Source organism: Typha angustifolia, chromosome 13 (genome assembly GCF_048772165.1).
Source record: "Typha angustifolia cultivar Huaian chromosome 13, ASM4877216v1, whole genome shotgun sequence".
In the NCBI taxonomy this organism is placed as follows: Eukaryota; Viridiplantae; Streptophyta; class Magnoliopsida; order Poales; family Typhaceae; genus Typha; species Typha angustifolia.
In genome coordinates, this window is record NC_133251.1 from 13,776,871 (window position 1) to 13,793,414 (window position 16,544).

The 16,544-nt window shown below is 38.1% G+C and overlaps 2 protein-coding genes across 2 annotated transcripts; one reads left to right on the plus strand and one right to left on the minus strand.

Moving 5' to 3' along the window:
- Positions 1-3,672: 3,672 nt before the first annotated feature.
- LOC140774438 (1-aminocyclopropane-1-carboxylate synthase 3-like) lies at positions 3,673-5,677 on the minus strand. Its single transcript, XM_073117443.1, has 4 exons — positions 5,393-5,677; positions 5,178-5,309; positions 4,913-5,073; positions 3,673-4,809 (listed from the first exon to the last, which is right to left on the minus strand). Exons 1-4 carry the CDS (start codon positions 5,543-5,545, stop codon positions 3,864-3,866), a joined length of 1,392 nt encoding a protein of 463 aa, XP_072973544.1. The 5' UTR covers positions 5,546-5,677; the 3' UTR covers positions 3,673-3,863.
- Positions 5,678-10,049: 4,372 nt separating this feature from the next.
- Positions 10,050-16,513, plus strand: LOC140773480 (uncharacterized). Its single transcript, XM_073116066.1, has 7 exons — positions 10,050-10,335; positions 11,156-11,197; positions 11,425-11,559; positions 13,651-13,883; positions 15,063-15,099; positions 15,975-16,032; positions 16,163-16,513. Exons 1-7 carry the CDS (start codon positions 10,222-10,224, stop codon positions 16,246-16,248), a joined length of 705 nt encoding a protein of 234 aa, XP_072972167.1. The 5' UTR covers positions 10,050-10,221; the 3' UTR covers positions 16,249-16,513.
- Positions 16,514-16,544: the final 31 nt, after the last annotated feature.

A 16,544-nucleotide genomic window follows, 5' to 3' on the forward strand; every position in this document is an offset into this window, starting at 1 on the left:
TGTGTACCCAAAAAAAAAAAAAAAAAAAAAGCTTCTCTAATTTGGGACTAAAACTTGCAATAGTCTTAAAAAATGTTGGACTTTTTTTATTTTTAGTTTTTTGTTTATTTATTTAGAAGTTAAAATGGATGTCATTCAGATATAACCCTCACAGCACTCATACACCATGAGTCCATTACTATGACTTCTTGCTCTTTCAAATATCACTATCATTATTAGTTTTTAGGTGTTGTGTAAGAGGAATAACACCTTAAACAACAGGGAAGCTTTAATTGACATAAATGAACAAGCTAATCCGTTTGCTCTCAAACACATATGCTCTATGGAAAAATCAAACAACAACAAAAAAATTAAGTTTGAGTTGAGTTGAGTTGAGGACATCTGTCGTGAGATAAGCCGAACACGTACGTGTTAGGAGGCATGAAAGCATTGGGAAAGTCAGCAGCAATATTGATGGGGGTGCACTAGAATCTAGAGCCTGTAGGAGGACCTCTATCAATGCATGTGCTAATGCTATATATGTTACAAGTCGAAGCCAATGGGAAGTCCTTTTGCTGCAGCTAATTAACCACTTCACCGTATCTTCATAAAAGCCCTAGCTACCACTCTTGAGTCTTGACGTAGGTGGTCGGCAGACACCTGCATGGGCGTCCCTCCTGCATGGGCCATTGCTGTCCCTGTCGTCGCCGACCGCGTCACCGCCCCGCTCCCTACCCCGCTTCCGCGCCGATCTCTCTTACTCCCCTCTCATCTTTCCACTCTCGCAAGTACCACTCTTCACATGCCATTGTCATCAGAGATCATCCAAAATATTTACCAAACGCACCATATATTTTTATTATTATTATTATTAATTCGAAATATATGTTTGGGCAGTTACGCCGACTTGTTTAAATAAAGAGCCATAATTTATATAAAGATCAAATATTAACTCTAATGTTTAGGGAGAATTTTATTCTAGGATCTTTGTCATGGACCAGTAAGACTGGATAATGGACATGTAAGTTAGTATGTCTAACTCAGCTCTTTAATAATATGAGGAATTGAGGATAGACAACTTCAGTGTGATGTGTTGTCTGGCAATTTCTTGTCCTTGGTTGAATTACATTGTGCAGATGTGAATACTTGGACAAGAATGAACAAGTTTATTAATAGGTATTTTGATTGCTTACTCAATTAAACATATGGAAAATAACAAAAATGTGATTATGAAGATAGACAACTTTATTAATATGACTTAAAGTAAGTAGGTTTGAATGATATATACGTACAGTCTATACCGTGTTAATAATAATAATAATAATAATATAGGATGATTTTTTAAAATTAAAATATTTTGGCGTTTGACATCACGTAAATCATGTCAGATTAAATGGAAACTCTAGCGGAGGACCGACCGGCAGCTGGGGACCGTGATTGCAGCGGTGTCTGCGAGAGGGGCAAATTAAGGTAGGTTCCATGTGATAAGCATGCCCTTAGTCCCTTAGACAAATGGTGGTCCACCGTCTTTGGACTAGTTTTAGTTTGCTTTGGCATAATACGACATGATCTTGTACCAGAGGTTTGAACTGTGTGCACTTTTGGAGCAGTGCAGATTGCATCAAACATCGTTTAGAAACCATGAGGGAAGCTTAACATATAGTATTACTGGATTCATAACTCACAAGTTACATCCATCTCTGAAGCATTGTCTTCATTTGTAAGGTTCTTCTATACATCCATGGTTTAATCTCTAAGTTTCTCATTATTGTTATCATTATTTTATTTTCCTTTCTCTGTCTTAATGGTCTACCCAACAAAAAAAAAAAAAAAATTGTTGCTAGATTTAAGTTTAATTATATAAAAACACCGACATCAATAAGATATATACTAGGAGACCAAAGTACGACCTTCAATTAACCTAGTACGAAAAATGCTGTTTTGCTTCAGTGACTACACAAACAAGCCAACTATGACTGCCCTATGAAACTTAACAAACGTAGGAAAATTACAAATTAAGGTTGTAATATAACCTTAAAATATTAAGAGAGTCCCAATCAATAAGAAGTATTAGATACAACTCGATAGCAGTTCCAGTCAGCATTCTGGCACTGAGCAATACTTGAATGATTCCCAGCGGAATTAGATAATACCATACACAGCTAAAACGTTTTGACGGCTGGAGCACCTAATCAAGTTGAACTAGAATACTACCACATTTAGATGTGCCCCCAATCATTGCTACTGACGGTGTGTATGTTACAACCACAAATATGGAGAGGTATGTACTAAACTATAGCCACATGCAGTAAAATATATGGATTAGGTTAGGGCAAAAGCGTGTGGTTTGACGCATAATTGATTTTTTTTCCTTTACTTTAAATATAAGATAATGACTGAAAGATCTTGGAAGCTTCAAGAGAGATTGATCAACAAGCAAATCTTCCTTTCATATTCCAATCATCACTAGTACTACGAAGGCCCGTCGGCAATCACCGCTCTTTGCCGCGGCGGCAGCCGAAGGGTGGATTGTTAACTGAATTAAGAATGTGATTCTTGATGGAATGCAGGATGAGATCAAGCATGATGGGTGGAAAGTACTAATTGGGCCATAGGTAGTTGTTAATGCTATGCTCTCTTTTTTGTGGGAAATAATTAGCTCACAAGGAGGAATGAGTAGCTCAGTTGCAGTTGGCTCCACATAGAGGCTCATTTCTGCTGCTGCTCAGTGCTCACCCATGACAAGATTGAAGCGTTTTTTATTAACCAGTTGTTTGGAAAAAGTGAGACCTTTAAATTTTAGAGGAAGTTTTGGGGGAAGGGGTATCTATAAGAGGGAGGTGAATTTACGAGATAATACAGTTATTTATTTTAAAATTAATAAAGAATGTATATTGATTTATTAAAATTCTATTTTTTTGGTAACCAGATTAAAAAAAAAAAAAAAAGAGTAGATGTCAACGTATTAGCCGTGACCCATTTTCTCTGTCAAAAATCAAATAAGAAATAAATGTCATTGTAGAGAGACTCCATATCATTATCAACTATTATTTATGAGAGTTTAAACTCGGCTGTATAATTAAAACATACATGAATGGAAGAAGTTCCGCTTGGTTCTACAATTAAAATATGCATGAACCAAAAAGGACCCGGCCACTCCTTATAAATTTTCTATCTCATAGTATAGTTGTAATTAAATGAAAGAAAAATTAAAAGATAAAATTGACTTTTTATCATCAAACAAACTCAATATAAAGTGATAAATTTTATTTCAAGAAAATATAGTAAGATTTGTTGTTTTCTTTTTAAGCACAGAATATAAATGATGCCCATCATCTAATCATCTGATGGGATCGAGGGGCTGCTGTACCATTAATATGGGGTGCTGACTCTCATGCTTTATTTGTCACATGATGGGTATATGATTTTGGAGATCATTGACACATTGGTAGATATTTTTATTTTTGATCTTAGTCATAGGTAGGTTTGATGCCCACACTCTGAATTGATATTTAGTTAATTATTTATATATGCATAATTCAAATTTATTATGATTCATCGTTTAAAAGATTAGTTCAGTTATTTAACAAGACTAATAATTTATATATATAGATATAAAAGGGCACTATCGTATATAAAGTCTACAGAATTGAGCAATATATGCTGACACACGATGTATTTGACTTTGGACAATGACTCTCTTTTTTTATTTTTTATTTATAACACAATGACTTCACTACAAGAAACAACTGAATCCGAGTCAAAAACTCAAAAAAGAAAAAGAAAATAAAAAAGCACATCCTTGGAGCACTTGCCCAATCCGACAGAGAATACTCTGTGCTCCAAGTAAAAATAAGAAGAACAAAATAGAAAGGAAACATTATCTATCGCTCTGACATGTGATCTAACGACCATAGCCGGAGGACCCACTTAGCCAACTTCCTCTGCCGCCGACTTCTCGAGTCCCCGCTGCCGCGGCCGCCGGCCTCGACGAAGGCCTTCAACCGCGCCAAGGCGACGTCGAGCGTCTCCTCGGACATGTTGGCGAAGCAGACGCGGAACCAGCCGGGCTCGTCGCAGTGGCACGACGAGCCGGGGGAGATGTTTAGTCCGACATCGTAGACTATCTTCTTCCAGAGCTCCATCTCTCCCTCGAAGGTGTTCGACATGAGCAAATGCCTCATGTCAACCCAGCAGAACAACCCCGCATTGCTTTCCAAGCATCCGATTCCGATGCCTCGCAGTCCTCCGACGAGCTGCGTGTGCCGCCTCTTGATCCTCCTCTTGTTCTCCCTCACGTAGCTCGTCGCGAATTCCTTATCGGAGAGGGCTACCGAGAGGAGATACTGAGTCTGCGAGGAGATGAGCCCGAAGCTCGACATCTTTGTCGCGGCGGCGACGACCGCATCGTTGCCGGAGTATATCGCGCCGACTCGAAAGCCCGGGAGGCCGAGATCTTTTGAAAGACTGTACACAATGTGAACGCGAGACGCCACGTCGTCGGCGTCGTCTCGGTCCAAAATCGCCTCCGCGACGCTGACGAAGCCGGGAGAGTCGAAGTTGGTCCCGGAGTAAATCTCGTCGCTGATGAGATGGACGTCCTTTGCGACGACGAAGTCGACGAGATCGCCAAGCTCGTCGCGCGTCATCGTGGTGCCTAATGGATTCGAAGGGTTGGTGACCAGGACGCCCTTCACTCGAATCTTGCGTTGCTGCGCGCGGCGGTAGGCGTCCTCGAGTGCGGCTTTCGTGACGCGGAAGCCATCGGAGCTCGAGCAGTGCACCGGAATGATCTCTGCGCCGGTCCGCCATTTGAGATCACGGTCAAAGCTGCAAAAGAGTCAACGAAATATAGACAATATTAGTCGGTTATCTAATAACTTAAGTTTTTAAATTAACTGATTACAGTATCAATATAGGTGTCTCTACGTACCCAGGATAATATGGAGTTGGAAGAAGGAAGGCTTCCCCGGGGTCGGCAAGGCAGAACATGAGAGTCTCGTTTGCCGAAGTCGCGCCGGCGGTGAGGACTAACTTGCTCGGGTCGAAGCTCACTTTGTTCCCTCTCAGCTGAGCCATATACTCTGCCAATGCCTGCAAAAAATAGAGATATATATTATTAATGTGTTGCAATTTGTTAATTATACAAGTCTTAATTAATCTTGTATTTTTACTAATCAACTAATAATCCAACATACCTTCTTAAAAGCAGGCAAGCCATGGTAATCCTGAAACAGAGCTAGTTCTCGGAAGACAGAGACGCCATCTCTCTTCAACCCAGCTGCGTCCGGATGGATCTCGAGCCACGACTCGAATAGATCAAACGAGAGCTGCATGCAGATAATTAATTAACTAATGTGCATGGATTTATATGTAAAGAAAACACAAGTATAGGTGTTTTGATGGCACTAACTTGGTTCTCAGCAAGACCCATTTGGATGATGCCATTTGGGTTAGTGATAGGGTCATATGGATTCTTCTCGTACTCCTGCCAACCTAGGAAGTATGAGGAGTCTTGTCCATGGGAGTTACGTGCAGCCTTTCGTGAGAGCAGCTTCTGGCTCATATTGGTATGCAGAGGAGATGGAGAAGTGGATTAAATATTGGATTAATCGATAATAAGGAGGAGAAACAGAGGTGTGTGTGTGTGTGTGTGTGAGAGAGAGAGAGAGAGAGAGAGAGAGAGAGAGAAGAGCAATAGAGAGATGACTGCTTTCGTTGTGCTGCTGAGAGAGTTTGGAGGATGTCTAAGGTATATATAGAAGATACAAGGTGCATGGCGTGTTGTCAGTACAATGTGTGATGTAATTAATAGTATTATGAACACATATTTGGTGGTTAGCTGCCGACAAAAAATCTTTTTGGGGAAGAGACGTCGGGAGAAGAAAGTAATTTACAAAGTGGCAATCACGAACACTACTAGCTACTATATAAACTCACTGCAACATTTCGAAATCCAGGAGAAAATTTTGCCAATCCAATCCAGACATCATTACACCAAATCGATTCGATGTGCATAGCTAATAATATTTGAATACTAATCAAGAGATTTGTCCCGCGTAATTCATATATCCTAGTACCTTTTGATATCATCCAGTGATCCAGTGGTGAAAATAGAAGGGGCCCACTGGCCCTGTAGCGATCGACTGTTGAGAAGATCTAAATTAGGCTTTTAAGGTAATTTGCTTAACTAAACCACGCTCTCGCCGTATGTTTTTGTGGCTTCCGGTTTCGAGCACCCCTAATTACCCAGCAAAACTTACCCCTCAGCAACTATGTAGGGGTATTTGTTATCTGAGGCGAGGTGACCCACCTCAGATAACACCCCCTTCTCTCGAGCCGACAATGGCGGGTCCCGGCAGGATTGCATCTTCACCGTACAGTTGGCATGTGGGCCCCGGGTGGTCAAAGATTTGGGTGCGGATTGGTAGTCGGTGGCGTTGGAGGATCCTAATAGCGTTTTTGCCATGCAGCTTCCTCTTTGTTTGGCTTCCAGTACTCGTCACCTTCGTCGTAGAAGGAGAGAGTGCTCACAATGCATGCAAGTAGGGGAAGCCAGCCATTGACCATGACAATTTGAACCAGAGCCCAGCTAGGGTGATGAGCTCACCGAGTTATTTATTTATTTATTTAGTTTGAAGGATCCTTTCTCGCCATTAATCCACAGCTTGCATTTTAACAAAATGGACCCTCTTGTACTTGTCTCTTTATTTAATATTTTACAATGGACAGTTGGCGACATTTGTTCCGCTGAATGATGATCCTTAATCTTCAAAATTATTGGTAGGATGATGATCCTCTTGTACTTTTTTAAAGGATTTTTCCAAGTGGAAGTAAATATCGTTCCTTCCAGCCTTCCTTGAATACATCTACACGTCAACTCGAGATGGGGTCATAACCTGTGATTGGAATATCAAAGTTTAATTTGATCACTCCCCAGGTCCTACCCTCATCCACCCTAGCTAATAATTCTAGTTCAAAATGATACTAAAACCTTACTACTAATACTGGAGCCTCGTGCAGTAGAAAGCCTTTTTTATTATCTTTTTTAATCTAATCAATCTCCTTTCTTCTTTTTTTCGATAAGCTCTAGGTTTCAATCTTCCTCAGGACTTTTAAACAATTAATTTGGACGGGTGATGGCTATGAGCTACAGTCTCGTTCTTTGTCAAGAGACGTTGCTCTCACGACTTTATAACGTACATCACAGTTTTTAATTCATGCCTCTCTCTTTCACCACTATACACAAGAGAAACCCCCCCCCCCCCCCCCCCCCAGTAAAAAAAGAGTAAACCGTACCGCAGAGGTAAGCAGTCTCTAAATCTTAATTAATTTCCACAATCAATTAAACTCTTCTTGTTTAGCCTTAATCATCCATCTCTATGAAGTACGCCAAGTCATGCATGTAGCCCTAGAATTCCTGACCGACCAAGAGCATGCAGTCTAATGGAGAGAAACATCAGTGCATGGCATCGGTGTAACCATGCACTTCTACGTGTTGGTGGTCATGTATCCCATTTGGTCACTCAAGGATAATGGGGCGGCATGCGGTCATGCATGCATGAAGTCCCTACCATGACCATCCTTAGAACACCTCATGGTGCTTGGTTAGACATATATGACAACTTGTACTACATAGTGGCAACTAACATGGTTCATTGAGCCATTGCTTTCCTCATTAAATAGTGTAGGTCCCCCTTATTCACATCACTATGCTATCAAGAAACCGTCTTCCCTACTCCATTAACTCAATTCTCCATGACTCGATCTATATATTTATGGAAATTAATCACGATGTCAACGACAACGACTTATACCAAACTGGAACGGAAGCAGTGTGCGAGTTTAATTAGGTTAGACCTTTTCTTGTTTGGCCGCCGTAAGCGGAGAAATGTGAGGCTTCTCTAATCCTTCCTTTCTTTCATTGACCACAAATTGAAGTCACCTGAGCAGCTAGCATATGGTACCAATATTTTAATTCTAGAATTCTGAAGGGTGGTGACGAGTTTTGTACTCTTGGTACGACTGTTTTCTTTTAAGGTTTTGTAATTAGTAAATTCATGACTAAATAAAGAGATCTATAATATATTTGTCCTTGTTATTCTTATATAAGTTGTCCTATAATGTTTGATAATAGGTGGGCGAAAAAATATGTTAGATATGTCTATATATTAAAAGAGATGAACAGTGTTAGACTAATAAACACTGCTGTAAACAGTACTAACGAACCACTCGTCCGACTTTCAAATGTAGGTTGAATACTATTTCTCATCGATTGGCACGGACCACCGCTCTCTAAGTCCGAGATGTTCCATTGTAAATAAATAGATTGCTTTCTTTTTTTGGAGATATGCTACAGGGCACTTCGGTGAAAATTTAGAGAGGAATTTGAAAATTACATGAGTATTTAATTTCTATGTTTTTCAATTCTGAGAGACGTTAAGGTTAGAAATCGAGCACAAGAAACAATGTATGAACGAGAAATCAAACAAGTCATTTTAAATATAGTTGTGAGTAATAATGAGCTTTATGTATTTGTTTTGTAATCGCAGATGATCATAGCATGATGTTTCTTTCCCCTTGATTGGCAAAGAGTTTGTTCATGTATACATTTTTGAATCATATTAATTTTTTAACTTAACAATGTTAATTGGAAATACATATTCCAGACCAGTTTTACCAATTTCATCCTCCTTTCTTAAGCTTCGCTGCTCTTTGATCTTGACTCGAATCTGTAGCCCTCACAGCTGCAACTTGTTTGACATGGGGGCCTGCTTGATGTTGCCTTGCTCCCTTGTCTTAAATGCATACAAATCTTGGGGTAATTAATTTAAGGTAACAAGACATATAGTATATATTTCAGCATTTATGTTCAAGTGATTGATTAGACAAACTTAAGCAAGTTCTACTTATAATAAAATATAGATTGTGCCGCATTAAGTAAAGAAATACCATACTATTGTACTGTAGAACTGCTCACAGCTGCAAGTTGTTTGACATGGGAGCCTGATTGATGTTGCCTTGCTTCCTTGTCTCAAATGCATACAAAACTGAGAGTATTTAATTTAAGGTAGCTAATTTAATTAAGTCGACAAACTAGACATATAGTATATATAATATTTCAGCATTTATGTTTCCAAGTGATCGTTTAATTTAGCAGGAGAAGACAAACTAAAGATCACACTTAATATATATGTTATGGAACAACTCCTCTAACAAATTAAAGCGTGTTCTACTTATAATAAAACAAAACACAGACAGTGGCTTTTTAAGTAAAGCAAGACCATACTGTTGTATTATAGTTCTTGATCAATTATCAAACTTTAGACCATGCATGGAAAATAAGACATCCAGCTGGGTTTGAAATCCTGAAATTAATTAATTCTGAGTCTTTGACAATGAACCATCTGAGATTTTAATAATGCAACGCCTCAATCTAGACAGTCAAGAGACAATTTGAGTACAAAGCATGCATATAGTCTGCCATTAAAAAAATATCCAACTAAATGCAAGTCTCAGAATTATGAACATATGTCCGACGTTTATAGGCCACAATTAAGAAAGTCAAGTTTGAATTGCCTTTCTCTGTAGAAATCATCTTCTGCTAGGATAAAATAATTCCACTATTTTGAATGATAACTAGGAACTAAAGGCAGTCAAACTAAATGATGCACAAAATTCATAATACAAAAATCGAGTAAAGATGATGACTTTAATATTTAAACATTTGATTGCTGGTAAAAAGTTTGAAATTTGTAGGTTGTTAATTCTTCAGAAATTAAATAGTTGGTGAATCAAATTAGCCTACTATTTGGATGTGCAAACTTGTTCTATAGATTTATATGCATACTAAACCAACCAAGTAGACTTTCTAAGTTTCAACTTACTTCGGGGCTCCATTGAATCCGGCCCAGAAGTATTTGGGCCTGTTTGAGATCGGATCCACTATGGGCCTACAGGCAACTTAAACAACGCGAGGAAAGATGGGAAGTTTCTATTTTAACCCCTCTTTCTTTATATTATTTTTGAGTTGACCCCTGTATTTCTTTGCTTATCCTCAGAATCACACTGACTAAACTATTAGGCGGTTTGGCTCGAGAGTTCTTTTTTTTTATCTCAAGACGGATCCAATCTCTTCTCCTCCTCCGTCCATGATTTCATAAGGAGATCTCTTTTTCGGTGGATGAATCGAAGCATGAGCCCAATCGAGGAAAGATAAGGGAATCGGAGAAGGGAGGAAGGATGAGTCCTTCGGAGAAGAAGACCGACCGCAAGCCGTGGGAGGAAAGGGAGGCCGCTAGGGCTTGGGGCATCCTTCTATTTGGCCTGATTGGGGCCACCGCCACCATATTCGCGGTAACCTCTCCTCCCTTTCTCTTTTCCTCCTTCCATCTCTCACTGTTCGGTTGTAATTTGATAGGCGCATCGAATTACTGTAAGCAAATTCCGTTTATTTTTGCTTTTTTAAAAATAAAAATAAAAATAATAATCTGGTGTTGATTAATATTTTAAAGATTAAGCACGCATTTGCATGTTAAAGTTCGTGCCTTTTTGGGTAGATGGTTGATGAAGAGTTGGGAGTAGTCATATTTGATCGACTTATACTTTTAGCTTGATTACATACATGGTTTCTATATATTTGGGTCTCATTTAAGAACTTGAGAATGCCAAAAGAAGAATCTGTCGTTTTAGTTTATCTCGAGTTTATTGTTTTTTTTTTCCTTCTGAAGTTTGAATTGTAGTTTTCAGTAGATTTTTCAATATGCAGTTGCATGCTACTGGTATATCTTGTTTGTCAACTGTTGCAGGATCCGTATCAGATGACTATCCTTCTCACATTATGTAGCTTACGTTACATCATCTTGAGCTAGTCACAGGTCTCTTAGAACTATGATTGTTGTGCAAATTTTGATGATCCTATTTATTTGGAGGTTACAAGTTTTCATTATCATGTCACTTTTATTAAGTGTGTTTGTATCTCAAGAGTAGACATGAAAGACAAATAAAATTGCTTTGCCTGTTAATATTCTCCTTGTTCTTGCCAAATACGTCTGTATTCATGCATCCCGGTACATATTCTGACATATTCAGTGTCTGGTTACTCTCTTTTCTGCTTTCTTTTCCATCATTAGTTACTATGAAGGTCTTTATATTGGGTATTTGAGGAAACATGCAGGTTACTCAATTGCGCAGGAGTGCTGATTGGGTTTATTCTCAGGTACATTGGTTACTTGTCTTGCATGGTTGCTCTTTTTTCTTTATCTTTGTGTATGACATTTTTGCAACACTATTTTCCTCAAACTATTGTTTGCTTCAGTTGACACATTTATGGGATATTCATATTCCGTACAGTAGCATCCATTTCTGGCCACTTCATTCAATGCGTTGAAAAACTTGCTTTCTTTTTTAAGTTTACTAAGTAGCGGTTCTTTGTACTCTCTTAAGTTCAGCAGGATGCAGCAAAGCTCATCATGGAGGAATTCAACTAGCAACTCAAGTCGTGGAAGTTTCAGAGAGGAGGCTTGGAAAAGGTATAATCGTCGCATGCAAGAGGAGTATGAAGAAGAAATGGAGAGAGTTGTGAGTTCATCTCTTTCATATTTCAATCAATTCTTTTTTATATTATCTTCAAAGATGGCATACATGCATTTTTATTTTACCATTGTACTAGGCAATGTCTCCAAGGTGTCATCTCCTTTCATCAGGACTTATTATTTAACAATCTTCAGTTAGTGCACTTTATAGTCATCCTTGTTTTTCTTCTTCATGTATACTATATAGCTTAGGAATGAAGAATCAAATGCCCAGAGTGCATTGCTTTTATTTTATTTGCCATTGAACTAATCGTTCCTTTTGGTGGCTTTGCTTGCAAAAATGATCCTGAAAATGAATATCAGTTTGATAGCTCGGAGATCAATAGTACAATCCTAGTGCTTGAAACATGGATGGCTGTGCCGGCGACATACCGGCACATGGCATGAGGGGTGCCACATGGCACGACCATCGTCGACCTCGTCGTCGAGCTACCCATTGCCGATCGCCTTTGCCGTTGCCCAAGTGCGTTGGGTGCCCTAGCCCGAGGGAGAGAGAGTGAGAGAGAGAGAAAGAGAAATCGATAGAGAGAGATCGATCGAGAGAGAGATATATATAAGGTTATCGATTAAAACCTAAGTTGTTGATCCGCGACGGTGAAGGCAATCGGCGAGGGCGATCGGCGACGGCGAAGGTGAAGACGAAAGTGAGTATCTCTTTCTTTTCTTTCCTCTTACGGCACGGCCGGTGGTCGGCACGGTCCGTGCCTATGGCACGACCATCGTTGGCTTGAAATTTAATTATTAAAAAAACTTTTGGAAGACTGTTTATAGAAATTTACCAGGCACTTTTGGAGATCTAGGGAAGGTTACATGCATCAAGATGTCGTCCTAGGAACACGGTTACTTCTATATCTTGCTGTATTTGTATCGGATACAATATTTGTCGAATATTTTTGGGTACATATTAGAAATTCCTTGAAGTATCTAAAATTTTATAATAAAATTAATGTTGTAGATACTTGTTGGATGCTTCTTGGATACTTTCAATATTCCTAACAATATGAGTCAAATCAAAGGAGACTATTACCTTTCTTTTCTTATCGAATAAAGATTGAGTTTGCTTATTTATTTTATATAATCTATATTAGGAAATCATGTTACAGTGGTCAAATTCTTTTGATTTATAAATTGAATTTGCTCGTTTTCTTACATCTTAGTTAGTAATATACTACATAATATAGTAGTTGTTTGTTATGAATTTTGTTCTTTTAATGGATTAATTGAAGTTCTTCCTATATTATCATACAAACCCAAAGATGGTTGTGTCGATGCAGTACCAGCACGTGACACGAGGGGTATTGCACGACATCTCTTCTCTTGCCTCTTATGAATCGCTGCAAAGCGACTTCAGGCAATTAATGGTGAAGATCTTGGTTGCAAACCTCTCCTCTCTCCTCCTTTTCTCTCCCTCTGGGCCATTGGTGTAACCTTTTTTGTGGCACGGTCGGCAAAAGTGCCGCAGCACGTGCCACAGGTACGGCTATTCCTGTATGTAATAATAATATGTAATTCCTCAAGTAAGGAAATTAAAGTACAAAAGTTCCCTAATATATATGTGTATGCGTGTGTCTGTGTAAAAATAAATATATACAAATATGAGCTATGTATCCTACCCATATCGTATCCTTATTTTTCAAGATTTGTCATATCGTTGTATTCATATTTATGCTTCATAAATGTTGTCTTTCATACTTTAGAGTTGTGAGTGAGAGGGGGGAGATGTTTGTCACTCTCACAGTTTGCCATGAACTATTGCTGTTAAGGTAGAAAAGAGCTGATATTATCTTAAGTCCCAATTTCTTCTTGATTTTATCTAAACATGAGCAGCTGACACTTGCAAAGCTATTTTCAGACATTCTACTTTCCCAAGCAAAATTTAGTTGTTTTGCACTTTCAATATAGTTGTTTTTTTTATATAAATTTCCTTTCTGCTCACTTGATTTTTTTCTCTTTAATCTGCTGCTGATGGAATTGTTTTAAACTGTATGTTGTTCTCTAATTATGTATATTTCCTAGTAACTGGTTCTTTTGTTTCTTGTTTACATGTTCATGACTTTGCCACCTTTCATTTGTTTAGGAACGTATAAGACGAATGCAAAGTGTATTTAATAGAGAGAGAAACAAATTTAAGAGGAGCTATGAGAGTTGGAGGGAAAATGACCCTGGTGGTTATCACTATGTTCCACGGGATGATTGGTACTGGAAGACAGATACATCTCACAAGAATCAGAGAGATAAGAGCACATCTACTCCTAGGAGCAGTAGGAATTATCCCATGTCGCATCATTATACAGTCTTGGGTCTCGACAGGTATTATTTGTGGACTTCTATATCCATGTGTTTCTCTGCTAGTAACAATTATGAGCAGTCTGTGTCGCTAAGGTGAATATTCTTTCCTAGCATATTAAATACAATTTTAATGAGTTTGCACACTTCCTACATATTTTTTCACATGTTATTGTGTAGTTGAAACCCAACACCATGTGCAATTCAAACTCTAAGGGCTATTTAATTGAGAGTAGACAACGTCATGGCTTGCTATCATCTATCTGGCATAATCAACTTTCACCAAGCAGCTTACCTTTTAGAAGGGATTACGAAAAGAACATACCATTAGACTTGCTTCTTGTTCTACAGCTACGGTGGATCAGAAATCTGCATGTCTCTTGTTGTGTTTCTCCATTTACCACACTGGCATCCAAACTACTATAATCCCACCTTTTCGACAAACTTTTTTAAGAGCACATCTACTTCTCTAATATCATTTAGAAAAATAATCTAAAGATAAAAGGTATGCCAATGTGTGCCAATGGCACGAGCGTGCCGATCGGCACGTACCATGCGACATGCCTTGTGCTAACTGGCACGTGTCGCAGGATTAGTACGGCACGTGTCTTTGTCACAATCATCATTGATGCATGTTAGTGTGACCTTTAATAGGCTTGGTGGAGATCTTATCACATTATATGTATTAGACGATTTCTCTTATGAGGAAAAAGGTTTTATTTTTTCTTTTCACATAATTGTTGATATGAGAAATAGAGAATGCTAGCCAATTATTGGTGAAATCCTTTATGATCTGTAATTTTTTTTTCTAAAGATTGGAATATTGAAGGAGTACACATCTTCCATTTCGGTTTTTCTACTGACATAGTTTGGTCAAGCGTGGAGCTTGTCCCCTATGGAGAACACATGTAGTATGACTGACAATTTCTTTTACTGTTCCCTTTCTAGCAGATGCTATTGTCCTAATTTTTCTCTCACATTCTTTTTTCTTTCTACATTTTGTTGTGGCTTTTTTCTCTGGTGGGAGAGGAGTGGTGGGGATATGTTAACTAGATAATTGGGACACATGACTTAAGGTGGATTTTATTTATTTACAATTCTCTTGTTTTTCCCTTTTGTATATTTCTTCCAATATATATAGTATAATAATTATAAATCCAGTTGGTTTTCAAATTTTTATTCATGATTCATTCTCTTTTATAGGTCAAGGGTGACTCCATACTCAGATGCTGAGATAAAGGTACTGCTTCTCAATTTCTACTATTATCCAAATTGTTCTGCTGCATAGTTATGTATTTGGCTAGAAAAGTCTGTGTGCCGAGATTTACAACATCATGCATGTTATCTTTCTTCCAGTTTTTCATTTGTAGTTGTTTGTTTACAGTCTGTCTTTAGTGCATATTATAAGTTTTAATATATTATCTCGTCATTTGAATTCTGTGAATTTGCAAGCCTTGATTATGAATTATGCCATATTTTTACTTGAGAAAGTCAAACATGGACTTGAAGTCAGTGGCAGTCAGAATTTTTTATCAAGGAGGGCAAGATTATAAAGTTACTTATATAAAAATAATAATAAACTATATTTTAATTATGTAAAATGCAAACCAAATTTTTTTTATTAGCATCAACCAAAGTTTTGCATCTATGGATAATTAAATAAAATAAAATAATTTAAAGTATTATTAATATCAATAAAAGTTCTGCAACCACACATTAAGTATTTTGCCAACATGTGGTTTCAGAATTGGAAAGAGAGAGAGAAAGATCGTCACTCATAGTTTAGAGGAGAGAGAAAGATTCGAAAGTGAAGGGGGCAGCTGCCCCCTATTCGGGACTGATTTTCTGATGAATCTTTCACCTGATCAATCAAATGCTGCATTTGTTCTCTACTAAATGTTGCTTGGTATTGTCGTAAATGGTTTTAATTATGTCTATGCACAATTGGCATATTCTGCTCAGAATGATATAGTAGGCGCTTTTAAGAAATATTTTGAGGTTTATTTTCTAATAAAACCCCATCATGCTGTCTCCAGCTTGTTCCATTTCTTTCGCTTGACATGACAGAAGTTTTGTCTTCTGAATAGTATCTGATTGTGCATCTACTTGTTGCAGACTGCTTTCAGAGCAAAAGCAATGGAGTGCCACCCTGATCAAAACCAAGATAACAAAGGTAAGTAATGCATGATCATCATCTTCTTCTATTGGAGACATTTGTTTTTGTCTTTGCTTTACTGAATGTTGAGTACACTGTACACTACCTCTGTTTGTTCATGGAGCAATCACATTAACTTCTGTTGCAGAAGTTGCAGAGGAAAAATTTAAAGAAGTAGTGAAGTCATATGAAGCAATAAAGTCGGAGAGGCAAAATGGACATTCTAATTTGTAGCTTGCAACTCCCACCATGTTAGGGAAATATCAATTTAATCAAGTCTAAGCACGCCATGATTGTTATGGCATTATAATTAGCGTCTCAGTAATGTGTGCAATAAAGGTGGCTCAATGACAGAATATCTGAGATCCAGCAGAATTTTGATGCCTCGAAATACACACGTGATGCTTTCCTGCTGAAGAGTTCCCATGTTTCCGAACACTTCTCCAAGTGTATAGTACCGTAAACTTTTAATTTGAAATTAGTAGATAGATCTCCTTGATATGCGATGTTGTCTACATTGAAAAAAAGAA